At 46.0% G+C, this 27,775-nt stretch overlaps 1 protein-coding gene across 1 annotated transcript in view; it reads left to right on the top strand.

The window, feature by feature from the left end:
• Positions 1-27,775, top strand: part of RPH3A (rabphilin 3A) — a 166,013-nt gene that overhangs the window by 54,879 nt on the left and 83,359 nt on the right. Inside the window, exons 4-6 of the mRNA XM_030218773.1 lie at positions 9,307-9,393; positions 13,412-13,553; positions 20,222-20,242. Coding sequence (XP_030074633.1) covers positions 9,307-9,393; positions 13,412-13,553; positions 20,222-20,242 — 250 coding nt within the window. The remainder of the gene's footprint in view (positions 1-9,306; positions 9,394-13,411; positions 13,554-20,221; positions 20,243-27,775) is intronic.

Raw genomic sequence — 27,775 nt, 5'->3', positions numbered from 1 at the left:
CCTCATTATGATTTATAGTCCACTTCTATGAAAAAATGATTATCCAGCTTATAATTGAAAAAGAAAAACGCCTATATTGCGACCCAAATCGGGAGATAGACGTTTATCTCACAAAAACGAATAAAGCGGTATAATCGAAAGCCGAATTTGGACCTTTTCAACTGCACTCCGTCGCGGATGCGGACAAAGTTGATGGGGGCGTGTCAAAGGCGTGGTGAAGGCGGAACTGGGGGCGTGGTTATCGGCCGATCAGAGATAGGCGCCTTTCGCCGATAATGGAAAATAAATATGCGTTTTTAGCGAGAATTTAGGGCACTTTTCCTGGACCCTGTTTTTCCACGAATAGGGCCCCAAAAAAGTGCCCTAAATGACCAGATGACCACTGGAGGGAGTCGGGGATGACCTCCCCTGACTCCCCCAGTGGTCACAAACCCCCTCCCACCACAAAAATATGCCGTTTCACAACTTTTTATGTTCACCCTCAAATGTCATACCCACCTCCCTGGCAGCAGTATGCAGGTCACTGGAGCAGTTATTAGGGGGTGCAGTGGACGTCAGGCAGGTAGACCCAGGCCCATCCCCCCCACCTGTTACACTTGTGCTGGTAAATGGGAGCCCTCCACACTGCCCCCTAAACCCACTGTACCCACATGTAGGTGCCCCCCTTCACCCCTTAGGGCTGTAGTAATGGTGTAGACTTGTGGGTGGTGTGTTTTGAGGGGGATTTGGGGGGCTCAACACCCAAGGGAAGGGTGCTATGCACCTGGGAGCTCTTTTACCTTTTATTTGTTTTTGTAAAAGTGCCCCCTAGGGTGCCCAGTTGGTGTCCTGGCATATGAGGGGGACCAGTGCACTACGAATCCTGGCCCCTCCCACAAACAAATGCCTTGGATTTATTCGTTTTTGAGCTGGGCGCTTTCATTTTCCATTATCGCTGAAAAACAAAAACGCCCAGCTCACAAATTGTCGAATAAAACATGGATGTCTATTTTTTTCCCAAAATATGGTTCGGTCCGCCCCTTCACGGACCCGTTCTCGGAGATAAACGCCCATGGAGATAGACGTTTTCGTTCGATTATGCCCCTCCATATATATCAACTAATATAAATTACAAAATATTCATGTTACTAACATTTCAAACTAATTAGCCTGTCTTTAGATCTCATATCCATCACCTCAGATATATCAACAAATCTGTAAAAAATAGCCTTGTCTTTAATTACTTTTGAAGATATGACTTCTCTCAATGTAACATCCTTGGCAATGCATTTCATTCACATGGGACTTGACCTTTGCAGGTCTGCTGTCCAATGGCTGATAATCTGCAGTCCTTAACTGGTGGTACAGTGAAAACCTTTGGTCCTCAGGTCTCAAAGGTCTTGCTGGTCTATAGACTGAAACCATATTATATACATTCTCTGATCCTAATCTCCAAATACACTTATGCATTGTAATAAACAATTGACTCTATCCCAATTCTTCGCCCTTTTAAAAATAATTTTTGCAGCTGTATTGTGGACCAACCACAATCTGGCACAACTTTACAGGAGTGGCCTAGTGGTTAAAGCACAGGTCTTGCAATCCAGAGGTGGCTGGTTCAAATCCCACTGCTGCTCCTTGTGATTTTGGGCAAATCACTTAATCCTCCATTGCCTCAGGTACAAACTTAGATTGTGAGCCCTCCTGGGACAGAGAAATATCCACCTTAACTGAGCTACTACTGAAAAAGGTGTGAGCAAAATCTAAATAAATAAATACTTTGAGAGGCCTAAATATTTCAGATTGTAGTAGTCTCATTGAGAGAAGGTCAGCCTTAGCCAACTGCCTGAAATGTTCCACCACTAGGTCTAATTTCCTAATCAATCCTAAATTCAAGAATGACCTTTTAACCATCATATGTATCTGATTCTTGGTAAACAAATCAATGTCAAGGGCTATAGACACAAGTGTTTAACTGGACCAAATGGGCACACCGGTTTCACTGTACATAACTGTAAAAATTTTGGGAGTACTCTTTGATCAGACTATATCCTTCCAATCTTATGTTTCCCAGGTAGTTAAATGATATTTCTATAAACTCAGGATCTATTCGGTTCAGTGCCTCTTTAACCAATCAATGCCTTATAGCCTGATCCACTCTTTTGTGATTTCTACTGTAGATTACTGTAACTCCCTTTCCTATGATATTATGGCTAAAGATATTCACAAAAAGGTAGTGCGACTGGTGACAGGATCAAAAAGGTTTGACCATGTCACCCCTCTTTTACGCTCCAAACAATGGCTACCAGTTCAGCACAGGCTTTCGTATATGGTTCTTTCTTTGGTGCATAAAGTTTATTATTCTGGGAACCCTCTCTTTCTTGCTTGGATCCTGATTTTTTTATTCCCCTGTTAGAGCCTTGAGTTCTCCCCAACTCAATCAACTAGTGATTTCTATCAAGAGCCAGATTTGCAGAGTAACTGGCTCTTCCCTCTGGAACACTCTCCTCCCCACTAACAATCTCCATTTTGAAAGATCTTTAAAATTGATCTGAAAACTTTTCGCTTTGAGGATGCTTTCTTATAAGACCTTAGTAGTGCTCTCAGGCGGTGGGTGCTTTGACCTGATTCTGGAACATCCTTTTCTCCTTTTTGTTTTTTTATCTTTCCTTTCTATGATGTAGTTTCTTTTCAATCTGTTATTTGTTGCAAATTATTTCTTAATGTAAATTGCTCTGAAAGCTACTTTGAAGGGTGGTGTATTTTAATAAACTTCAAACTTGAAACCAGATTCTCATAATTACCAGCCCTTGAGATGGACATTCATTCTTATCATTCCCTAGTTTTCTGGATTAAGGACCAACATTTGTCTGCCATCCGACCACCTATCATGTCTATACACTGCACAAGTTTGTCACATGCCTTTTCTACCATTGACTCTACTGCTATAATTATTTGAACATTATCATATTACTACTACTACTACTATTTAGCATTTCTATAGCGCTACAAGGCATACGCAGCGCTGCACAAACATAGAAGAAAGACAGTCCCTGCTCAAAGAGCTTACAATCTAATAGACAAAAAATAAATAAAGTAAGCAAATCAAATCAAATCAATTAATGTGAACGGGAAGGAAGAGAGGAGGGTAGGTGGAGGCGAGTGGTTACAAGTGGTTACGAGTCAAAAGCAATGTTAAAGAGGTGGGCTTTCAGTCTAGATTTAAAGGTGGCCAAGGATGGGGCAAGACGTAGGGGCTCAGGAAGTTTATTCCAGGTGTAGGGTGCAGCGAGACGGAAGGCGCAAAGTCTGGAGTTGGCAGTAGCGGAGAAGGGGACAGATAAGAAGGATTTATCCATGGAGCGGAGTGCACGGGAAGGGGTGTAGGGAAGGATGAGTGTGGAGAGATACTGGGGAGCAGCAGAGTGAGTACATTTATAGGTTAGTAGAAGAAGTTTGAACAGGATGCGAAAATGGATAGGGAGCCAGTGAGTCAAACCCAAACTTTGAAAACATTGGAAATATACATTGAACAGCATAGGGGATGATGAGATCTTAGGAATTCTGCTGCAATCAGTGGCGTAGCCAAGGGTGGGCTTGGAATGTTGCTAGTGGAGGAGTCGCCTAGTGGTTAGTGTGGTGGACTTTGGTCCTGGGGAACTGGGTTCGATTCCCACTGCAGGTACAGGCAGCTCCTTGTGACTCTGGGCAAGTCACTTAGCCCTCCATTGCCCCAGGTACAAATAAGTACCTATATATACTATGTAAACCCCACAGAAAGGCAGCATATCAAGTCCCAGTTCCCTTTCCCTATTTCAGATTCTACATGGAATGTTGCTACTATTGGAGATTCTAGATGGAATGTTGCTACTATTTGAGATTCTACATGGAATGTTAATGTTGCTATTCCACTAGCAACATTCCATGTACAAGCCTGCCCTTGCAGATCAGCAACGCTGCCGCGCAGGCTTCTGTTTCTGTGAGTCTGACGTCCTGCACATACGTGCAGGACGTCAGACTCACAGAAACAGGAAGCCTGCGCGGCTGCAAGGGCAGGCTTCTACATGGAATGTTGCTAGTGGAGGAGTGGCCTAGTGGTTAGAGTGGTGGACTTTGGTCCTGGGGAACTGGGTTTGATTCCCACTGCAGGCACAGACAGCTCCTTGTGACTCTGGGCAAGTCACTTAACCCTCCATTGCCCCAGGTACAAATAAGTACCTAAGCCGCATTGAGCCTGCCATGAGTGGGAAAGCGCGGGGTACAAAAAAAAAGTCCATTCTCCTGGTGAAAGAACTGATTATCCATGGAAACGCTTCTCCAAATAATGGCGCTTGACCTTTTAGAGTAGTGACAGGTCTCCTTGAACTTCAGAGTCAGACTAGTGCCACCTACGCCACCTTCTCCATGCTTGAGTGCAGTCAGCAGTCTCCCATAACCCTCTCTTCTCGGCCTGGGCAGATCCATGTCATGATGCATGAGGCGAGCCAGCTCAGCATCAGAGAGACCTTGTGTGTACATGTAGCGACCTCAGCAACAGTGCCAGCGAATCAGGTCTGTCTGTCTGTCACTGAGTAGTAAAATAACGTCTTAACGGTAACCCACGTTGATAACTATGCCCTTACATTTGCAAAAGGCCTATAATTTACCCATTTTTCAGATATCTCCCTTTACTATCTTACATAAAGACTTACTCAAAATCCATTTAAGGGCACTGGAGTAAACACCCTGATTCAAAATCATATTCAAAATGGCCATCAACTATTGAATCACATGTGGCAATTCTCTTAATAACCAAGCTGAACATGGGTTAGGATCACAATTTTTGCACCGAAACTTTAGAATTAAAGCAGGGGTGGGTAACCTTGGTCCTCAAAGGCCACAACCCAGTTGAGTTTTCAGGATTTCCCCAATGAATATGCATGAGCTTTATTTGCATTCATTTCCTCCATTGTGGAACTCATGCATATGTATTGGGGAAATCCTGACTGGGTTGTGGCCCCCAAAGACAAAGGTTGCCTACCCTTGAATTAAAGCTCTTAGGGTACTGAGGCAAAGCATAACCATGCATTATCAGCAAGCACTCTAAGTAGCTGTTTTCCCTCCTGTGTAACTACAGAAGAATCTTCCTCCTGCCCACCCAGACTCAGAGTGCCATTTCTTTCTTTCCTACACCTCATTTCCAATAACACTGGCTGTCTCAGGGTTCCAATTTACGACTAAAAAAAAGGTGCCAAATGATCCACAGATGCTGTCAAATCCAATTCCATCTCTCTCAACAAACCTTTCATCACCCTAAACAACTCTTTTGTGCAGTTTTTCCCTGACATAATTTGATGGGAATAATAAGTCCTTTATAAATCAAGCTGCTATCTGCTTATATAACTTCATCTGTGAGTTCCATTCCCTCTTCCCCCCCCCCCCCCCCCAATTTCACCAGATGCTCTCCTGCTTCTTTCCAGTTTCCTGCAAGGTCTCTTTTGTTCCAAAGTTATAGTTGTAAACCAAGGATATATCTTCTTTCTAGGCTGATTCATCCAATATATTGTCCAATTCAGATCTTAACACTTACCCCCTCTGTTTACAAAGCCTCCTCTATGCGATAATGCTGACACAGTCCATTCACTTTGTGTTGGCATAGCCATACGGCTTTGTAAACAGGGGGGTTAGTGTGACAAGTTACCGTATTTTTCGGACTATAAGACGCACCGGACCATAAGACGCACCTAGGTTTTAGAGGAGGGAAATAGGAAAAAATTTTTTTTCCTTTTTCCCTCCTCTAAAACCTAGGTGCTCCGGTGCGTCTTGTCCGAGTTTTGGATCGCCATCCCCTACTTACGTGACGCGATGTTCCCTGGTGGTCTAGTGACGTCGGGGCAGGAAAGTGCCCCCTCTTTCCTGCCCAGCGCGCTGCTCTCCGTGCTCCTGACTGCTTCCTGACGGTCTCGGCGGCCATTTTGAATCTCGCCGAGACCGTCAGGAAGCAGTCAGGAGCACGGAGAGCAGCGCGCTGGGCAGGAAAGAGGGGGCTCTTTCCTGCCCCGACGTCACTAGACCACCAGGGAACATCGCGTCACGTAAGTAGGGGAGGGCGATCCAAAACTCGCTACCTTCGGACTATAAGACGCACCCCCCATTTTCCTCCCAAATTTTGGGGGAAAAAAGTGCGTCTTATAGTCCAAAAAATACGGTAATTCCTTTTACTTTCACTAGCTACAGTTCAAAGCGTGCCCACATATAGCGTTCATATATCTTTTGCCTGCTTTTTGCAACTAATTTGCAGGGAACAGAAAGAGTTATAGGAAGGGTGTTAAAATGTGTAGGAAGAATGTAACTCCGCCATGTTCATCTCGTAATGATTTACCACCTTGCTTCTTTCGTTCATAGTAACATAGTAGATGACGGCAGAAAAAGACCTGCATGGTCCATCCAGTCTGCCCAAGACAAACTCATATGTGTATACCTTACCTTGAATTTGTACCTGTCCTTTTCAGGGCACAGACCATATAAGTCTGCCCAGCAGTATTTCCCGCCTCCCAACCACCAGTCCCGCCTCCCATCACCGGCTCTGGTACAGACCGTATAAGTCTGCCCTCCCCTATCCTCGCCTCCCAACCACCACTCCCTCTTCCCCCCACCTGCTCCGCCACCCAATTTCAGCTAAGCTTCTGAGGATCCATTCCTTCTGCACAGGATTCCTCTATGCATATCCCACGCATGTTCATATAAGATTGTATCATTGAGGTTGTCTGTGCTTGATAATGTGGATAATGCTGAACTCCCAAGAAGACGTATCATGGGGTGATCCAGCTAAGGAAGAAATTGGGTACATAATTCGATTGTTTTGGAATAGTCTGTAAGGCCTGATCAGTAACAGGCTTGTTGGTAATGACACATATTTATCTGGCTTTTAATGTATATAAAATGAAGTATTTTTATTGATTCACAATGCTTCTTTTTTAAAAACAGTAAATATTTAAAACCAATTTATAAGAACTCATTCAACGGTCCCTATCTTAGGGGTCTTCTAAGTTACGGCAAAAAGTGGCCTTAGAGTACCTTTAAGGGTGTCTTTTTCGCATGCTAAGGCCAGTTTTTACTGCGGCCCAAAAATGGCCGATTTTTCATTTTCCGATGTAGTGGCTGTGTGATAACGTTGCCATTAGCATGCAGCCATTAACAAAAATTAGCACACAAGCCCTAACTACGTCATGCAAGGTTCCACGTTAGGAGTCACGGACCAAGAAAGGGATCTAGGTGTCGTCGTTGATGATACGTTGAAACCTTCTGCTCATTGTGCTGCTGCGGCTAAGAAAGCAAATAGAATGTTAGGTATTATTAGGAAAGGAATGGAAAAGAAAAATGAGGATGTTCTAATGCCTTTGTATCGCTCCATGGTGCGACCACACCTTGAATACTGTGTTCAATTCTGGTCACCGCATCTCTAAAAAGATATAGTGGAATTAGAAAAGGTACAGAGAAGGGCGACGAAAATGATAAAGGGGATGAGACGACTTCCCTATGAGGAAAGGCTAAAGCGGCTAGGGCTTTTCAGCTTGGAGAAAAGATGGCTGAGGGGAGATATGATAGAGGTTTATAAAATAATGAGTGGAGTGGAACGGGTAGATGTGAAGCGTCTGTTTACGCTTCCAAAAATACTAGGACTAGGGAGCAGGCGATGAAGCTACAATGTAGTAACTTTAAAACGAATCGGAGAAAATCTTTCTTCACTCAATGTGTAATTAAACTCTGGAATTCGTTGCCAGAGAATGCGGTAAAAGTGGTTAGCTTAGTGGAGTTTCAAAAAAGTTTGGACGGCTTCCTAAAGGAAAAGTCCATAGACCATTATTAAATGGACTTGGGGAAAATCCACTATTTCTGGGATAAGCAGTACAAAATGTTTTGTACTTTTTGGGATCTTGCCAAGTATTTGTGACCTGGATTGGCCACTGTTGGAAACAGGATGCTGGGCTTGATGGACCTTTGGTCTGTCCCAGTGTGGCAATACTTATGTACTTATCTTGTGAGTATTATGTACTTGGGAAACATTTGCAAAGGGGAAAGGTTGATTAGCCAATCATAGTGGAAGATTTGGTCTAAAAGTTTGACTTTATCGAAGAAGTCCAGCAAGGATAATCAAATATGCATACAGCATCACTTTTCTGATTGTCTTATTACTTGAAGGTCTTGAGGCCTGATAAAACACAAATGAAGACAACTCTTTATAAATCGTGCCTTTCATTCTGTTCGCACCTAGTATTAAACCACTGCTGATCCTGCCATAAGAAAGCTGGCATAAAGTGGCTTTCCAATAATGCCAACTAGTTGAGGATTTGCCATTTATCTGTAATAGCAGTGCTTTGATCACAGCAGGGTTTGCTTTTAGTTCTGATCTTTATTATTGAACTAGAAAAAAAGGCCCGTTTCTGACACAAATGAAATGGACGCTAGCAAGGTTTTCCTCGGAGTGTGTTTGTTTGAGAGAGTGTATGTGAGAGTGACTGTGTGTGAGAGAGAGAGAGTGAATGTGCGAGTATGTGTGTGTGAGAGAGAGAGAGAGTGAGTCTGGGTGGTGTGGGGGTTGGAGAGAGGTTGACGGGGGCGGGGATTGGAGAGAGAGAGAGAGACCCAGGGGGAGAGGGAAGGGAAGAAAGAGAAAAATACTGGACCTGGGGAGTGGAGGGGAGTTATGGAAGAAAGAGAAGCCATGGACTGGAAGGAGGGGGAGAATCCATGGACTGGAGAGGCAGAGGGGGAGAAGCCATGGACCGGAGGGGCAGAGGGGTGAGAAATGATGGACCTGAGGGGAAGGAGGGAAGAAATGATGGATCCAAGGGCTGGAGGATCACGAAGAGAGAAATGATGGACCTGAAGGTGAAGGGGAGGGAGAAAAATGCTGGACCACAGGGGCAGGGAGGGAAGAAAGAGAGAGAGAGAGAGAGAGAGAGAGAGAGAGAGAGAGAGAGAGAGAGATATTGGACTACAGGAGCAGGGAGGGAGGGAGGGAAGAGAGAGGAAGGCATGCTGGCCAACAAATGTGTGTGTGTGTTGAGGGGGGAGAGGTGGAGGGAAGAGACAAACTGGGAATGGGGAAACCATAAGGGAGGGGTCAGGGTGGATTGTCAAAGAGATGAGCGAGAAGAGGATATGTACAGAGGGTAAAAATGCAGTAATGGGGACTAGAGGAAAGATCTTAATACTCGTTTGTTAAATGATAACGTATATATTCTTTAAAAAACTGCTGGTATGCCTTGACAATTTTTGCGCCTTGTCAGTGAGATGAAAAAGGGTTGAAAATCACTGTTCTAAGGTGTGATTCTTTTGTTTCAGAGTGTTTGCACACAATGTGGCATTCAAGCACCTAACAGTCGTCCTCACTCCATATGGCTCTGCAAAATCTGCAGTGAGCAAAGAGAGGTTAGTGCATTTGCTCTTTTTTTTTTTTTTGTTATTATTGAATTTCAGTTGATGTAAGGACAAGGAAATATTATAGCAAAGCATTCGAGCAAGACACCAAAACAAGCTGGGCAGATCGATGAGCAGATTATTTTTTTTTTCTGTTGTCATTCAATACGTTACTGTACTCGAAGGAATATTCACCTAAAACAAAACAAAACAACCCCCCCCACCCCCAACAAAATCAGGACTTATCTGGGTATGAGTAGCTGCTATCCAGATAAATCTCGCTGGACGGGCCCACACCTGGATTTTCAGCGGCACGTATCCGCTGAGAAGTCTATTTGATAATGAAAATAAGAGATGTCTTTTTTTTTTTCACACGGCACTGTCACGAGGTTCTTCAAGCATGGCATTTCACATAAAAATACAAATAATAACCACAATATCACAGTAAAAGCATCGTGAGGAATAAGAATCAAGCACAAAATATTGTGCGCCAGACCAAAAATGCTCCATCTTCCCCCATCATAAAAAAGCTTCAACATTATCATCCTCTTTATCCCAAGAATACCCTCCCAGACCCTCCCTCCGAAAAACCCCTCTATCCAAAACAAATACAAATCAGGTGAATGCTTCAGGAATCCTCTCAATACACTGTTTCAGCAATTGTCAGAACCTAAACAAATCTATTGCATTTAGGGCCGTGGTTATCACCGTGGGTTACCATTAAGATGTGTTGTTTCACCACAGGTTCCATTTTATGCAATGAGACCTAGTTATTAATAATAAGGTGTGGTATTGTGGGAGGTGGCCTGACATGAGGCCTCAACAAACACAGGGTATAAAAGTAAACAGAAAAACTTGTTATTACTGTATTCAGATAGATATAGAAGCCTGCTGCTTCACGGGATGACATTTGGCCAGGCCCAAATACGGTGTACAGTAGTTCCAACCACGCACAGATAAACCCAGGCCTAGTTCCAGCTGAGTGGTTGGAACTTTTACCTATAGAATGTGGAGATTTAAGCTTGAAACTGCTTCTCTTTTCCCAGGAACTCCCCTCTCAGGAGAGGCTGACTAGGTTCAGGGCCGGTCTTAGACAGGGGCGACAGGGGTGACCGCATAGGCCCTCGCTCTCCCAGAGTCCCTACGGTCCTCCCTGAACCTACCTTAATGCAAAGCACACTGGTGCTGGTGAAATGGCATACTAAGGGCCAGGGGCGTAGCTAGGTGGGGCCACGGGGGCATGGGACCCCACAGATTAAGCCCTGGCCCCCTCTACTTTGGACCCCCCTCCCGTCGCCGCCGCCAGGTACATTTGCTGTCGGGGGTCCCCAACCTCCGCCAGTCGAAGTCTTCTTCAGCGCCAGTCGACTCCGGCACGTTCGCTGATGATCTGTTTCTGACTTCTGACCTCCTGCGTGCACGACCTGCACGGGGCTAGATACAGGACGTGCACGGAGGACGTCAGGAGTCAGAAACAGATCAACAGCGAAGGCGCTGGAGTCGACCGGCGCTGAAGAAGACTTTGGCTGGTGGGGGTTGGGGACCCCCGCCAGCAAAGGTACCTGGCGGCGGTGGCAACGGGGGAAGGTCAGTGGTGGCAGGGGGGGGGTCGGCAGCTGGGGGAGGTGGGCTAAACTGTGCCCCCCCACCTCGGCCTCTGGACCCCCCTCCCGCCGAGGTCTGGCTACGCCCCTGCTAAGGGCGTGGTGGTGAGGGCGGTGCACCCCGGGTGCCAATCATGAAAGGATGCTGCTATGAGCGGTACCCTTCTCCTTCCTCTCTCCACCCCCCACTCACTTGCCTGCTGCAGGCTGCCGATAGGGAATCAGCGATGTAAATCCCATCTTCAGTCTGTCCTCAAAGTCTTCTTTGTACAACGTCCCGCCTACATGGGAAAAGGAAGTGGCTGTACAGAGAAGACTTCTGGGACAGGCTGAAGGCGACGCTTACATCGCTGCCAGTCCTGGCAGCCTGGAGGCCTGCTCCTGTCTCGTGGCTCTGGCTGCTTACTACTCGGCTCTCAGGGAAGGAGGCCAGGGCTGCGGGACACCCTGCTGCCTCCCTCCTGTGCTCAGATCCGGGCTCTTCTTCATCCTCCTTTCCCTGGCTAATATCATTGAACTCTGGTGGTAAGTGGCAGCGACCCCACCCTCCTCAACCCTGAGCGGTGCTAGGCAAGGAGCTGGGGGGCCCCACTGAACTGGTCTACACAGGGCCCCACAATTGCTAAGACCGGCACTGACTGGGTTTCAGCTTTGGTGCCAAAACTGGCCCAAAATCTGGGTTTTGGCTGAAAATGTAGTTCATTTTCAGCTGGAACAAAAACGCTTGCCCCCCCCCCCCCTCGTGATCACTCTTTGCCCACTCAACCACAAGTTCCTCCCTCCCTCCCTCCACCCATAGGCCCTCCCCAGGCCTACCTTAAGAAGCGCTGGTGGTCTAGTGGCCTCTTTGAGGAATGATCCCTACTGTCTCTTGCCTGTGCTGTCTGTGCAGTCAAAATGGCTGCTGTGACTTCTCATAGGAGTTTCGTGAGGATGCCGCGGGAAGTCAGTGCAGCCATTTTGACTGCTCAGCCGGCACAGGCAGGAATGGGTGGGGACAGTGGCGTACCAAGGGGGGGGGGCGGTGGGGGCAGTCCGCCCCGGGTGCACGCCGCTGGGGGGTGCCGCGGCACGCGCCTGTGGGCTCCGACCGCTAATTTCATTCGTTCGCTGCAGCTCCCTCTGCCCTGGAACAGGTTACTTCCTGTTCCGGGACAGAGGGAGCTGCAGCGAACGAGCGAAGTTAGCGAAGTCGGAGCCCACAGGCGCACACCGCGGCACCCCCCCCCCCAGCGGCGTGCACCCGGGGGGGGGGAAAGGTGTCATTTTGCGGGGGGGGGGGGGGGGGGGGGGGGGGGGCGCATCGGCGATCCGCCCTGGGTGCCATCCAGGCTAGGAACGTCACTGGGTGGGGATCACTTCTGCCCCAAAAAGGCCACTAGACCACCAAGGCTTCTTAAGGTAGGCCTGGGGGAGAAGCGGAGGCCCAGGTATCTGCTGGAGCGGAGTGGCCCGAAGGGACCCATTCGCTGCCCAGGGGGAGGGGAGGTTGCGATAGTTTTGATTTTGGCAAGTGGCACATTTCAGCTTTTGACCAAAATCAAAACCTCTGGTCTTGGTTGTCCTCTATCTCCTAGTACCACAGCCAACTTGGGACATGCTTGGAAGATTTCTTCCTTGAGGTCTCTGTTTTGCTTCCACTCTGAGGCTTTAACATTTTTTTTTTAATTTGTACCCCGCGCTTTCCCACTCATGGCAGGCTCAATGCAGCTTAGGTACTTATTTGTACCTGGGGCAATGGGGGGTTAAGTGACTTGCCTAGTGTCACAAGGAGCTGCCTGTGCCTGCATTGGGAATCGAACCCAGTTCCCCAGGACCAAAGTCCACCACTCTAACCACTAGGCCACTCCTCTCTGACTGAGGCTCTGCCCTCCTGGATAAGCCAACTAGTTCTGCTCCATTAAGGAGGCCCAGTGAAGGAGTTCAGTTAAAGAAATTTGGGCTGATTCCAGGCACTTATCACATAGGGGTTAACAGTAAAATGACATCATAATGGTAACCCACATTGATAACTTCCCCTCTTAATAGGGTAGAAAATCATGGTCTATGAGGAACAATCAGATGTGAGAAGGGTTATCATCAGGGACTTAGCAGGTAACATGCCAGGTTTGGATATATTTTAAGAAAATGCATCTTGATATTAGGGTATACAGGTGAAGAAGGAAGGGAAAACATGTTTGCATTTTTCCACACTATTATGTATGAATTACTGACTCAGGATGGGGGTCCTTTATCAAATTAAGATATCAAGGCGCCAATATGTTTTGAAGGTGAAAGATCTTCTCGCCCAACTCTACTGGATTGAATATTGTTCTAGATGAGTGAAGTTGATACATATATTTACATCACTACAGAAGAAGCTGAACTATGTATAACATATTCCCATCACGTTACTCATGATCTCTCATAACTTGTGGCTTCTGCAGGTCTGGAAGCGTTCTGGCGCATGGTTTTTCAAGGGCATGCCCAAGCATGTTCTCCCTGAACCAATGCCAGTCACCAAGGCCAGGCCACAGCAACCATCCAGAGACCTTCCTTCATCTGGATCTCCTGTCCCAGAGCCAAAACGTAACCCTGGGACACAAAGTTGTGGTAAGGAGGACTTTGTATAGGTTTGAAATTGATGCCTCAATATATAATTATTATTTTGCTGCATATGATCTGATAGGGAAAAATAACCCATCCTGACACTGTTCATTTGAAAATACAAAACAATTGCATCAACCTAGTTTTTATATTTTTTAGCTCTCCTACTTACTACTACAAATCATTTCTATAACGCTACCAGTCGTACGCAGCGCTTCACAATTGAACATGAAGAAAAGACAGTCCCTGCTCAAAAGAGCTTACAATCTAAATCAGGACAGACAGACAGGACCAATAAGGGATAAGGGTAGGACAGACAGATAGGACACATAGGAATGATTCTAAATGGAATGTTGCTACTATTGGAGATTCTGTTGCTACTATTTGAGATTCTACATGGAATGTTAATGTTGCTATTCCGCTAGCAGCATTCCATGTAGAAGCCTGCCCTTGCAGATCAGCAACGCGGCCGCGCAAGCTTCTGTTTCTGTGAGTCTGACGTCCTGCACGTATGTGCAGGGCGTCAGACTCACAGAAACAGAAGCCTGCGCGGCCGCGTTGCTGATCTGCAAGGGCAGGCTTCTACTACTACTACTACTATAAATCATTTCTATAGCGCTACCAGTCGTACGCAGCGCTTCACAACTGAACATGAAGAAACGACTGTCCCTGCTCAAAAGAGCTTGCAGTCTAAATCAGGACAGACAGACAGGACAAATAAGGGATAAGGGTAGGATAGACAGATAGGACACATAGGGAAAGGGGGCTATTGAAGAGAGGAAGACAAGATAAAGGTTACGAGCAGGTGACAGGTTAGGAATTGAAAGCAGCATCAAACAGGTAGGCCTTTAGCCCAGATTTGAAGGCGGCCAGGGATGGTGCTTGACGTAATGGCTCAGGAAGCCTATTCCAGGCATAAGGTGCGGCGAGATAAAAGGAACGGAGTCTGGAGTTAGCGATGGAGGAGAAGGGTGCAATTAGGAGAGGTTTGCCTACTGAACGGAGTTCCTGGGAAGGAGTGTAGGGAGAGATGAGGGTGGAGAGGTAGTGAGGGGCAGCAGAGTGAAAGGCCTGCAGGTCTGCAAGCTACCTATGGGCCTGCAAAGGGATTTTGAAAGGGAAACTCCTAAGGAAGATTCAAAACCCAGTGGTTGCTAGGTACCATGAGGGATCACTTGCATCGCACACGTTGCAGACTCAAAAGCCTATCCTACCTCCTCCCATTTCTCTGTGGATGGAAAAGGAATTTGGAAGTAGATTTTTCAGCAGATAAACATCCACTGACTCACCAAAATCCCTTTCAAAATTGCTCTAATTGTGACGTTTGCCACAATGTGAAAACTCTTTGACCAAAATACCTAGGCCCCTAGAAACAGTTTAATTGAGCCCACAGTATCTCCTGAAATTGGGCACTGATCCACCCAACTAAATGGATTAATGAGCCAATTAGTGCTAATAACTGGGTGCTAATTAGCATGCACATCTTGCTATGCGTTATAACAGCGTGAGCCCGAATCCCATAGCATGCAACACAAAAGGGGGCGTGGCCATGGGAGGTCACTGGGCGGGCTGGGGCATTCCTAAAATTTGCATGCAGTGTTGTAGAATACCAGGGATGTGTGCCCTACCTGGGTGCCGAGAATTACACCTGGTTTCAGCAGGGAAGTTCTGGAGCTCAAATTTGGGAAATTGGCACTCAATGCTCTTCCGTAATGTGAGCTCATTATAAAATTAGCACTGAGCACCAATTTTTCAGCCCCAACCTAGTCCTATCCCCCAAATTCTATATATTGTGCCGTAATTTCTATGCGGAAATCGAAGTGTATTCTGTAACAATGTGCATAACCTAATTGGTTAACTAACTAATTGGCGCTGTTAATTGAACATGAACAATCAATTATCAGCACTAATAGGCATTGAGATTATGCGCACAACTCGCTAAGCGTATTCTGTAGCATAGCAACATATAGTAACATAGTAAATGACGGCAGATAAAGACCTGTACCGTCCATCCAGTCTGTCCAACAAGATAAACTCATTTTACATGGTATGTGATACTTTATTTTATTTTTCCAAGAGAAGATTAGAAATTTATTTATGTTTCAATCATTTTTATTCAAAACTTAAGAAGAAAAGTTAACATCATCATGTATGAACGTCTGATATTTTCCCCCCATGTGGCTAAACTAACACATAGTACTTCTACCCCAACAAATAGGACTTAACCTTCCCTCCCCTTCCCCTCCCACCCCCCCCCTTTCCCTTGCTATGGCATCAAATGAACATAATATGTGATACTTTATATGTATACCCGAGTTTGATTTGTCCTTGCCTTTCTTAGGGCACAGACCATAGAAGTCTCCCCAGCACTGTTCTTGTACTAAGTTCTGAAGCTAATTTCGAAGCCCCTTAAAATTTACACTCAAGCCCATCCCTATCTATTCAGTCACGATCAGGGCATACACCGTAGAAGTCTGCCCAGCTCCCGTTTTGTTTCCCAATTACCGGCGTCGCCACCCAATCTCCGCTAAGATTCCGCGGAACCATTCCTTCTAAATAGGATTCCTTTGTGTTTATCCCACGCACGTTTGAATTCCATTACCCTTTTCATCTCCACCACCTCCCATGGGAGGGTATTCCACATATCCACCACCCTCTCCGTGAAAAAAATACTTCCTGACATTAGTCCTGAGTCTGCCCCCCTTCAACCTCAATTCATATCCTCTAGTTCTACCATCTTCCCGTCTCCGAAAAAAGGTTCATTTGCGGATTAATACCTTTCAAATATTTGAACGTCTGTATCACGTCACCGTTGTTTCTCCTTTCCTCCAAGGTAACGTGGTGTGCCTAAATTGTAAGTCTCATAGTTGAAAAGGGGGCAGCTGGCATGGGGCGGGATGTTAAAAATGATCAGCTCTGGGTGTCAAATATGGTACTACTGTGAGGGAAAGTATAACAGACAGCCTACGCACACCCAATGCACATCAATTTTGACTTACCGCCCGACTACCATGTGGCCTGGGTGGTAATTTCATTTTTTATGTGCATCCACTATCCACCTTATAATTGAAAGAGAAAAACGCCTAGATTTCGACCCAAATCGGGAGATAGACGTTTATTTCACAAAAATGAATAAATCGGTATAATGGAAAGCCGATTTTGGACGTTTTCAACTGCACTCCATCGCGGAAGTGTACAAAGTTGATGGGGGCGGGTCGGAGGCGTGGCGAAGGTGGAACTGGGATATGGTTATCTGCCGAGGAGAGATGGGCGCCTTTCGCCGATAATGGAAAAAACGTATGCGTTTGTAGCTAGAATTTAGGGCACTTTTCCTGGACCCTGTTTTTTCACGAATAAGGCCCCAAAAAGTGCCCTAAATGACCAGATTACCACCAGAGGGACTCGGGGATGACCTCCCCTGACTCCCCCAGTGGTCACTAACCCCCTCCCACCACAAAACATGATGTTTCACAACTTTTTATTTTCACCCTCAAATGTCATACCCACCTCCCTGGCAGCAGTATGCAGGTCCCTGGAGCAGTTGTTAGGGGGTGCAGTGGACTTCAGGCAGGTGGACCCAGGCCCCCCCCCCCTACCTGTTACAATTGTGCTGCTTAATGCTTAGTCGTCCAACCCCCCCAAACCCACTGTACCCACATGTAGGTGCCCCCCTTCACCCCTTAGGGCTATAGTAATGGTGTAGACTTGTGGGCAGTGGGTTTTGAGGGGGATTTGGGGGGCTCAACACACAAGGGAAGGGTGCTATGCACCTGGGAGCTCTTTACCTTTTTTTTTGTTTTTGTAAAAGTGCCCCCTAGGGTGCCCGGTTGGTGTCCTGGCATGTGAGGGGGACCAGTGCACTACGAATCCTGGCCCCTCCCACGAACAAATGCCTTGGATTTATTCGTTTTTGAGCTGGGCGCTTTCATTTTCCATTATCACTGAAAAACAAAAACGCCCAGCTCACAAATTGTCGAATAAAATATGGATGTCTATTTTTTTCGAAAATACGGTTCAGTCCGCCCCTTCACGGACCCGTTCTCGGAGATAAACGCCCATGGAGATAGACGTTTTCGTTCAATTATGCCCCTCCACGTGTGTCAGAAAATATTTTCATTTTCTGGCGTGCGGGCATTAATCGGCATTTGAACGCACGTTGACCGTTATCGCCCAGTTAACGCGTGAGACCTTACTGTTAAGTCAATGGCTGGCGGTAAGGTCTCAGACCCAAAATGGACACATGCCAATTTTCATTTTGCCACATGTCCATTTTCGGCCCCCCCAAAAAAGGCATTTTTTTGTTGCAAGGATTCTAGAATCTAGTACAGCTTACATTAGTCAGGTTCATGTTCTGACTGATCTACACAATGTTCTCTTAGTTTCAGTTTTGATATTTAGGGGTCCTTTTACTAAGGTGCACTAAAAAATGGCCTGCGGTAGTGTAGGCGCATGTTTTGGCCGCGCGCAGAATCATTTTTCAGCACACCTTAGTAAAAAGACCCCTAAATGTCAAAACATAGTAACATAACATAGTAACATAGTAGATGACGGCAGAAAAAGACCTGCACGGTCCATCTAGTCTGCCCACGATAAACTCATATGTGTACACACCTTACCTTGATTTGTACCTGTCTTTTTCAGGGCACAGACCGTATAAGTCTGTCCAGCAGTATTTCCCGCCTCCCAACCACCAGTCTCGCCTCCCATCACCGGCTCTGGCACAGACCCCGTATAAGTCTGCCCTCCCCCATCCTAGCCTCTCAACCACCAACCCCTCTTCCCCCCGCAACCCAATTTCAGCTAAGCTTCTGTGGATCCATTCCTTCTGCACAGGATTCCTTTATGCCTGTCCCACTCATGTTTGAATTCCGTTACCGTTTTCATCTCCACCACCTCCCGCGGGAGGGCATTTCAAGCGTTCACCACCCTCTCCGTGAAGAAATACTTCCTGACATCTTTCCTGAGTCTGCCCCCCTTCAATCTCATTTCATGTCCTCTCGTTCTACCGGAAACTAAGAGAACATTGTCTAGATCAGTGAGAACATGAACCTGACTAATGTAAGCTGTACTAGATTCTAGAATCCTTGCAACAAAATATACTTGTATATATATATGGGACACATGCCAACTTGTACAGAAAAATGTTTGAATTAGGACGCGTTTGAAATCTGTGAGCAGTGGTGCCAATTGTCAGGGTTGAAGTGTTGATGATTCACACTAACGTTCACAAGTTTTCTCTATGTAAGACACTATTTTAAAATGAGTTTTGTATCTTTGCTGGTTCAAAACCATTTAAACACATTTCATTTGTGTGTCAGTATTGTGTGATTATGCAAGCTTTATTGGTACGGTGATAATCACATTTATCTGTTTAGATGCATCAGCAGAACAGTAGCGGATCTTTCCAAACTCTCTGTCCTCCAGTAAAATATCTCCATCGTCAAAGAAAGAATGAATCAAATGAAGAAGCCTGTTTCTGTTCAGTAAAGTCCCCCAGTATCTAGTTTTTTTTTTGGTGGGGGGGAAGGGAGGCACTTCATGGGGGTTTATATTGTCTAAAAGTTAACCCCCTAATAACCAGCCAGGAAAGGCTCGTGGCTGATTAAATGTCATTTAACCGGCTATCCAGCAATATTCAGTGAGAGATAGCTGGTTTTCTCCTGCTGAATATTGCCAGATAGCGCTTAGCAGATAAATTTATTTATTTATTTGCATTTGTATCCCACATTTTCCCACCTATTTGCGGGCTCAGTGTGGCTTACAATACATTGTGAATGATGGAAGTGCAATTGGTTGCAGTACAATTCTGAGTTACATTGTGAAGAGTTATCGAAAACAAAGTAAATACAGGGTATCATTTGGGGATGGAACAGCGGAGTATGTGGGAGTACAGTTGGTTGCAGTGCGCTTATAGGTTACATTAGGAAGAATTGTAAAAGACAGAGTAATTCGGGATATCATTCGGGAATAGAACAGCGGAATATAACAGTGGCGAGTTGAAAGGGGGACAAAACAGTATCGGGGGACATGAAGGTCTAATAATTTTATCTGTGGGTGGGGTTTTAGGATTGGTGGGAGTGCGGGAGAGGAGACTTCAAGAGAGAGTGTGTAGGTGCGTATTTATTAAATTGTATGGGTTTCATGTGTTTTGATCCTTGCCGTAGATTTTCTCGAAGAGATAAGTCTTCAGTAATTTGCGGAAGTCGGTCAGTTCGTAGATCGTTTTCAAGTTGCGTGGTAGTGTATTCCAGAGTTGTGTGCTCCTGTATGCGAAGGTCGATCCGTGCAGTACTTTGTATTTTATGCCTTTGCACTTAGGGAAATGGAGATTGAGGAAGGTTCGGGACGATCTTTTAGCGTTTCTGGGTGGCAGGTCTATTAAGTCAGACATGTATGCAGGGGCTTCGCCGTGAATGATTTTGTGGACTATTTTGTGGACTAAGGTGTAACCGGCTATCCGCTAATATTCAGTGCATCACTGGCTAAATTTAGCAGGAATATCTTTGGCCAGTTGAAACTTAACCAGCCAGTGCTGAATATTGCTTTGGCCTGTTAAAATTTAAACCGGCTAAAAAACACCCAGATATTCAATGCCAGTCACTGGAAACGGCCCGGCATTGAATATCCGGGCTGATCACCGAATGCTGGAGATAGCTGGGTTCCCTCCCGGGGTCTGAATATCGGTCTCTAAGTTGCTATTTCTAAAAGTTCTTTTTGGAAATTGAAAATATTTCAAAACCATAGTGTTCCCTTTCTCTGCCCCTGGTGGTCTGTCTTGTCAACCTTTCGCTTAAACTTCAGTCTTGGCAGGATTTTGGGGCAGATATTTAAAGTGGGTAAGTGGGCAACAGAGGACCCTGCTCACTTAAACCCCAATTTGTGGGCTGGGAGGGGATATTCAGCAGCACTTAACTAGGCAGTGCCGTTGAATATATCCTCTGACAGCCATGGCACTATCTCGTGATGGTGTTGGGGCGGAGCCATCAGATATGCAGGTGGTAGCTATTTTCAGTGCTATTGCTTGCATAAGGTAAAAGGGGGGGTCCGCTTCCTCCTCTTGGGTGGAGCTAGCAAGCCTGCGGGGCTCCCAGGGTTCCAGGACAGAATGCTGCTGATACTGGGACTCAGGGCCAAAGTATTTTATTATCAAGGCAATTTCATACCAAAAATCATAATATATTCTTCAAAACAAAAGGTACAACCCTCTTAATGTAGTCTTCAAAAGAAAAAGGTACAGTCCTCATAAGATAATCTTCAAAAGAAAAAAAAAGGTACAGTCCAGGTCCCAAAATCCCTCAGCAAACGCTCAGCTCCTGAAGACCTCAGGTCTTCTATTAAGGCATTAGCTTTCCTTTCCCCCTCCTTCAGAAGGGTTTAGTAAGAGTTCAGCACACTTCCAATACAGCACAACAGATTCGGATAGGCTGGAGGGGGCTTCGATGGCAAATTCAGTACTTGGAATATAAGGACAGATCCGGGTGGACTTCTACAGTCTATGTCTCAGAAACATCAAAGAATGACCATGATCAAGTAAACAATCTGACGTTCATTGTTGATTTAATCTTGAATTGATAATGAATGTGACTGTTGGGCAGACTGGATGGCCCGTTTAGGTCTTTATCTGCTGTCACTTACTATCAGGCATATTTTTGAAAGAGAAGGGCACACATCTTTTGACACAAATCGGGAGATGGGCGTCCTTCTCTCAGGGTCACCCAAATCAACATAACCAAAAGCCGATTTTGGGCGTCCTCAACTGCTTTCTGTCGCGGGGATGACCAAAGTTCACGGGGGCATGTCGGAATCATAGCGAAGGCAGGACTGGGGCGTGCTTAACACATGGGCGTCCTCGGCTGATAATGGAAAAAAGAAGGGCATCCCTGATGAACACTTGGCCGACTTTACTTGGTACTTTTGTTTTACGACCAAGCCACAAAAATGTACCTTAAATGACCAGATGACCACTGGAGGGAATCAGGGATGACCTTCCCTTACTCCCCCAGTGGTCACTAACCACCTCCCACCCTAAAAAAATTTTAAAAATATTTTTTCCAGCCTCAAATATCATACCCAGCTCCATGATAGCAGTATGCAGGTCCCTGGAGCAGTTTTAGTGGGTACTGCAGTGCACTTCAGGCAGGCGGACCCAGGCCCACCCCCCTACCTGTTATACTTGTGGTGGTAACATTGAGCCCTCCAAAACCCACCACAAACCTACTGTACCCACATCTATGTGCTCCCCTTCATCCCTAAGAGCTATGGTAGTGGTGTACAGTTGTGGGGAGTGGGTTTTGGGGGAGTTTAGGGGGCTTAGCACACAAGGTAAGGGAGCTATGCACCTGGGAGCTTTTTCTGAAGTCCACTGCAGTGCCCCCTAGGGTGCCCAGTTGGTGTCCTGGTATGTCAGGGGGACCAGTGCACTACGAATGCTGGCTCCTCACATGACCAAATGGCTTGGATTTGGTTGTTTCTGAGATGGGCGTCCTCGGTTTCCATTATCGCCGAAAATCGGGGACAACCATCTCTAAGGATGACCATCTCTAAGGTCAACCTAAATGTGGAGATTTGGGCGTCCCTGACCGTATTATCGAAACGAAAGATGGCCGCCCATCTTGTTTCGATAATACGGGTTTTCCCGCCCCTTCGCGGGGGACGTCCTGCGAGGACGTCCTCAGGAAAACTTGGGCGCTCCGTTCGATTATGCCCCTCCACGGGGTCCTTTTACTATGGTGTGCTGAAAAATGGCCTGCGCTGGTATAGATGCGTGTATTGGATGCGCGCAGGTTTATTTTCCAGTGCGCCTGCAAAAAAGGCCTTTTTTTGACTGAAAATGAACGTGTGGCAAAATAAAAATTGGCGCACATCCATTTTGGGTCTGAGACCTTACTGCCACCCACTGACCTAGTGGTAAAGTCTCACGTGTTAAAAGGGTGGTAATGATGTATGTGCGTAGAATGCTAATTACCGCCCGGTTAGCGCGCTTAGTGGATTTGCATAAAAAATGAAATTACCACCCGGGCCACGCTGTAGCCGGGCGGTAGTTCAAAATTGACACGTGTACGACGCATGTATACGCCTATATGGATTAGTAAAAGGGCCCCTATGTTACTTTACGTTCATCTTTATAAGATCACTACTTTGCTATCCATGGTTCCTGCTGATAAGACTTTTCACTGCATTTACTGTTGTTTTTATGCTGCATAGGCCAGAAAGAAGTTGTGCACCCTGCTGAGCAAGACTCCTATGGTAAGAAGGATTAAATTTTAAAAAAAAAGTAAAAAACAGTCAACTTCTGTACCCTCATTTGTATGTGTAACAGATGTTTCGGCATGATACCGCTGCAAAGACCTCATTATCCAAATATTGTCTTTTTTGAATGAGGAGTGAAATTACCCTCATGAATAAGCATGTTTTGATTAGTTGCAATTTTCCCTACATTTTTCTCCGTTAGTTTGTTCTCTGATGGTTTATTTACATCAATTGGCTGCCTGTCAGTGATGTCCGCTGAGCATGGCTGCAGTGAAATTTTATTTGCAGATTCTGGTTCATTCCCGAGAAAAAAACAAAATAGCACACATCTGAAACTAGCTAGAGATGAAAGCAGAGACAAAAGGAATAGAAACCCATGAAAGGAGGATATTTGGTAAATCTTTTATAAATATATAGGGGTTAATATACAGTAGTGACACTAGTGTTCAAATTAATACATGTAATCAGCGTTACATTATGTACAGTCAGTGACATTGAATATATGTATTACATGGTCACCATCCTGCTTATTTTCGAAAGAGAAGGGCGCCCATATTCCGACACAAATCGGGAGATGGGCGCCCTTCTCTCAGGTGCGGCCAAATCAGCATAATCGAAAGCCGATTTTGGCCGCCCTCAACTGCAGTCCATTGCAGGAGTGGCCAAAGTTTAAGGGGGCGTGTCGGAGGCATAGCGAAGGCAGGGCTGGGGCGTGGTTAACACATGGGCGCCCTCGGCCGATAATGGAAAAAAGAAGGCCAGCGCTGACGAGCATTTGGCCAACTTTACTTGGTCCATTTATTTTCAGGACCACGCCTCAAAAAGATGTCTGAATAGACCAGATGACCACCGGAGGGAATCGGGGATGACCTCCCCGTACTCCCCCAGTGGTCACCAACCCCCTACCACCCTCAAAATAAAATTAATAACATTTTTTTCCGGCCTCTATGCCAGCCTGAAATATCATATCCAGCTCCATGACAGCAGTGTGCGGGTCCCTGGAGCAGTTTTAGTGGTGCAGTGCACTTCAGGCAGGCGGACCCAGGCCCATCCCCCCCACCTGTTACACTTGTGGTGGTAAATGGGAGCCCTCCAAACCGCCCCCAAAACCCACTGTACCCACATCTAGGTGCCCCCCTTCAGCCATAAGTGCTATGGTAATGGTGTAGAGTTGTGGGCAGTGGGTTTTGGGGGGCTCAGCACCAAGGGAAGGGAGCTATGGACTTCAGAGGTAGTTAACTGGTTTTTTTTAAATTGTTACAAGTGCCCCCTAGAGTGCCCGGTTGGTGTCCTGGCATGTGAGGGGACCAGTGCACTACGAATCCTGGCCCCTCCCATGACCCAATGCCTTGGATTTGTTTGTTTTTGAGCTGGGCGCCTTCGGTTTCCATTATCGCTGAAAAACGATACCGCCCAGCTCAAATCTGCACAAATCTGATGCATTTGGCTGGCACAAACCGTATTATCGGAAAAAAGATGGACGCCCATTTTTTCCAAAATACGGTTTGCCCCCCCCTTCACGTACCCGTTCTCGGAGATAGACGCCCATGGAGATGTGCGTTCGCGTTCGATTATGCCCCTCCTATTGGTCTAAATGGATTAAGGCTGGGATATATGTGCTGAAAGATCTAATTGTTCATAACTCTTTTGCCTCTTTCTTTGAACTTTGCTGTAAATTTAACTTACAGAAAACACATTTTTTTTAGTATTTACAGCTTTAATCATGTTTTCTTTCCAGTAATGTTACACTTGCCTCCCTACATGATAATTTGGATATTCCAAAGTAATGTCTGAGGCACTAACTCTAGGCAAAATGGCCTTGAGGCTTTACAAATTGCTTTCAGCCCCAGTTACACTGCCTTTAGCAACACTTCAGTGCACTTGGAAGTCTGACACAAATTATACTCTTACAGATAGGAGGTAGTGTTCAAAACTAGTTGTGAGATGAACTTTTTTATTTTTGACATTATAAGTAGGACTGCATCGTGATTAACACATCAATCATTAATTGCGATTAAAAAATATAAATCATGATTAATGATTAACCGCCCTCCTTCTCTCCCTCCTCTATTCGCATGCCCAGTCCAGTATCTCTTCCTCCCCTCCCGGACTGCCAGCAGCTCATCCCTCCCCTCCCTTTCCAGTTTACCTTGCTATTTGTAGTAAATCTTCTCCCTGCAGCAGCAGCTATTGAAACGCTGCCTGGGGCCTGCACTAGGCCTTTCCTTCTGACCCATCCCACCCCCTTCTGACGCAACTAACTGTTTTTAGAAAGGGGCACCAGGTCAGAAGGAAAGGCCTGGTGCAGGCCCAAGAAGTGTTTCAATATGCTATCACTGCAGGACAAAGACTGACTGCAAGTAACAAGGTAAACAGGGAAGGAAGGGGAGAGCTGCTGACGGTCTGCGAGAGATGGCGGGCATGCAGGCGGGTGAGCAAGCGAGGGAGGGGGAATTGAGAGAGAATGTGGAAGGGGGGAATTGAGGATTGAGGGAGAATGTGGGAGGGGAGGCACATTTGAGAGAGAGAACGGGTGAAGTCACAGGGGGCACATGACAGAATGGGTGAAGGCACAGGGGGACACATGGAGAGAGAGGGAATGGGCGAAGGCATGGGGGCCACATGAGAGAATGGATAAAGGCACAGGGAGGCACATAGAGAGAGAGAAAATGGGTGAAGGCAAAGGAGGGGGCACATAGAGAGAGAGAGAGAGAGAGACTGGGTGAAGACACAGGGGGGCACATGGAAAAAGAGAGAATGGGTGACGGCAAAGGGGGCACACAGTACAGAGAGAGAATGAGTGAAGGTATGGGGGTACATGAGAGAGAGAGAGAGAAAGAGAATGGGTGACGGTATGGGGGGGCACATGAGAGAGAGAGAATGGGTGATGGCCCCCTCCAAAGCTACTGTACCTGTTCAATGACTGGTGGGTAGCTGAAGTCCCACCAGCTGAAGAAATTTCGTGCCTGAGTCACTCCTTCTGGTGCTAACCTCCACTGTTAGAGATTACTTAGCAAGGGGCAAACAGATCATCCTACTCCAGTATGACATTTCTGCAGCTTTCGACTCCGTAGACCACAGACTATTGTTGACGAAATTGAGTAACCTAGGGCTATCAGGTCCAGTGCTAAGCTGGTTCAATGATGTCCTACAAGAGAGATCCTACAAGGTCCGGAAAGGGGGCATACTATCAAAAAGCTGGGTACCCACTTGTGGCATCCCTCAAGGCTCCCCACTATCTCCCATCCTATTCAATCTATTCATGAGTTCCCTCTCCTGCATCAGCCTAGATGTGGGTGAAAGCTTACTGTCATAGGCCAATGATATCCTAATGCTTATCCCACAAGATCCTCACTCAAAGACACATCTGAAAGTGTGGCAAAAGCTGTGAACAAAATCTGGAAATGGGCCACTGAACATACGCTCCAGCTGAACCAGGCCAAGACAAAATTACTCTGGTTCGACAATACTGCTTCCATTATCCCCACAAATCTAACGTTGCCCAATGGACTAATCCTTGAGGTTGCTAAAGAATCGAAGGTCTTAGGAATTACCCTAGACTCCTTCTTGAGCTTTGAGGCTCAAATAAATCAATTATAGAAAAAATCTCTCTTCCGAATGTGCCATCTGAGACTGATAGGAGCTTTCTTTCAAGAATCCCACTTTGCTGTGTTGGTACAGATGCTGGTCATCTCCAATTTAGACTATTTCAACTCCCTATACATCGGCCTAAACAACAGATTGTTTACCAAACTACAACTTATACAGAACACAGCGGTGAGGCTGATTTTTTGACTATGGAAATTTGAAAGCGTCTCCAGTCATCTTAGAAATCTGCACTGGCTACGCATCCTAGCTTGAATTACCTTCAAATCCATCTGTCTAGACTTCTAAGGTCTATATGGAAACTCTTCTGAACTGCTATCCCAACTCTTCTCACAATGCTTCTATAAATCGATCCATCTGCGTTGACAACGTACTCCTGAAATATCCAGCACTGTAGGAACATAAAAATGTATTGTACCTAAGCTATCACAGTGTCCGATACTTACATTCAGGGGGGACAGCAACCACTAGTAGATTGAGGGGATGACCTCCCCCAATCCCTCCAGTGGAGCACAGCGCAAAACGATGACCTTTCTAAAACCTAGATGTCCCAGGTAGCAGGTGGCACTCACATTAAATATTTTGCCCCTCCTAATCCCGCTAAAGACATGTCCAGACTATGCCTTCTTGCCGTATCCATGTTTTAAAGTTTTAGATGTGGATATTACATCATTCTATGTGATCTTAGGGTGGGCAAACAGGTAGAAAAGGTGACAGCCAGAAAGATGTTTGGGTGCATAGGGAGAGGATTGGCCAGCAAGAAAAAGGAGGTGATAATGCCTCTGTAGAAGTCTCTGGTGAGACTTCATTTAGAGCACTATGTTCAATTCTGGAGACTATATCTTCAAAAAGATAAAACAGGATGGAGTTAGTCCAGAAGGCTTCGTCATAAAGTGTATGGGGATAGACTTAAAGATCTCAATATTTAACTTTGGAAGAAAGGTGGGAGAGGGGAGATATGATAGATACTTTTAAATACCTTTGTGATGTGAATGCACAGGAGGTGGGTCTCTTTCAATTGAAAGGAAGCTCTGGAAAGAGGGGGCATATGATGAAGATGAAAGGGGGCAGACTCAGGAGTAGCCTGAAGAAATAATTCTTCCCAGAAAGGGTGGTGAATTCCTGGACTGGCCTCCCGGGTGAGGTGGAGAGAGATGAAGACTGGGTCTGAATTCGGACAGTGGTAGTAACACTGGCTTCACAACTGATAATGAGAGGACTAATGGTCTAAAGCCATCCAACTTGAGATGGTCTTTGTCCTCTGTGAATTCTAAGGATGTTGATTACTCCATTCTGGATAAGGATTTGGATTATGACTCTGACCCAATGGAAGAGTGCCTCCGGATTTT

The sequence above is a fragment of the Microcaecilia unicolor genome, chromosome 11 (genome assembly GCF_901765095.1).
Source record: "Microcaecilia unicolor chromosome 11, aMicUni1.1, whole genome shotgun sequence".
Taxonomy (NCBI): domain Eukaryota; kingdom Metazoa; phylum Chordata; class Amphibia; order Gymnophiona; family Siphonopidae; genus Microcaecilia; species Microcaecilia unicolor.
Note: the sequence above shows the minus strand (reverse complement) of the source record. Positions and strands in the feature narration are given on the sequence as shown.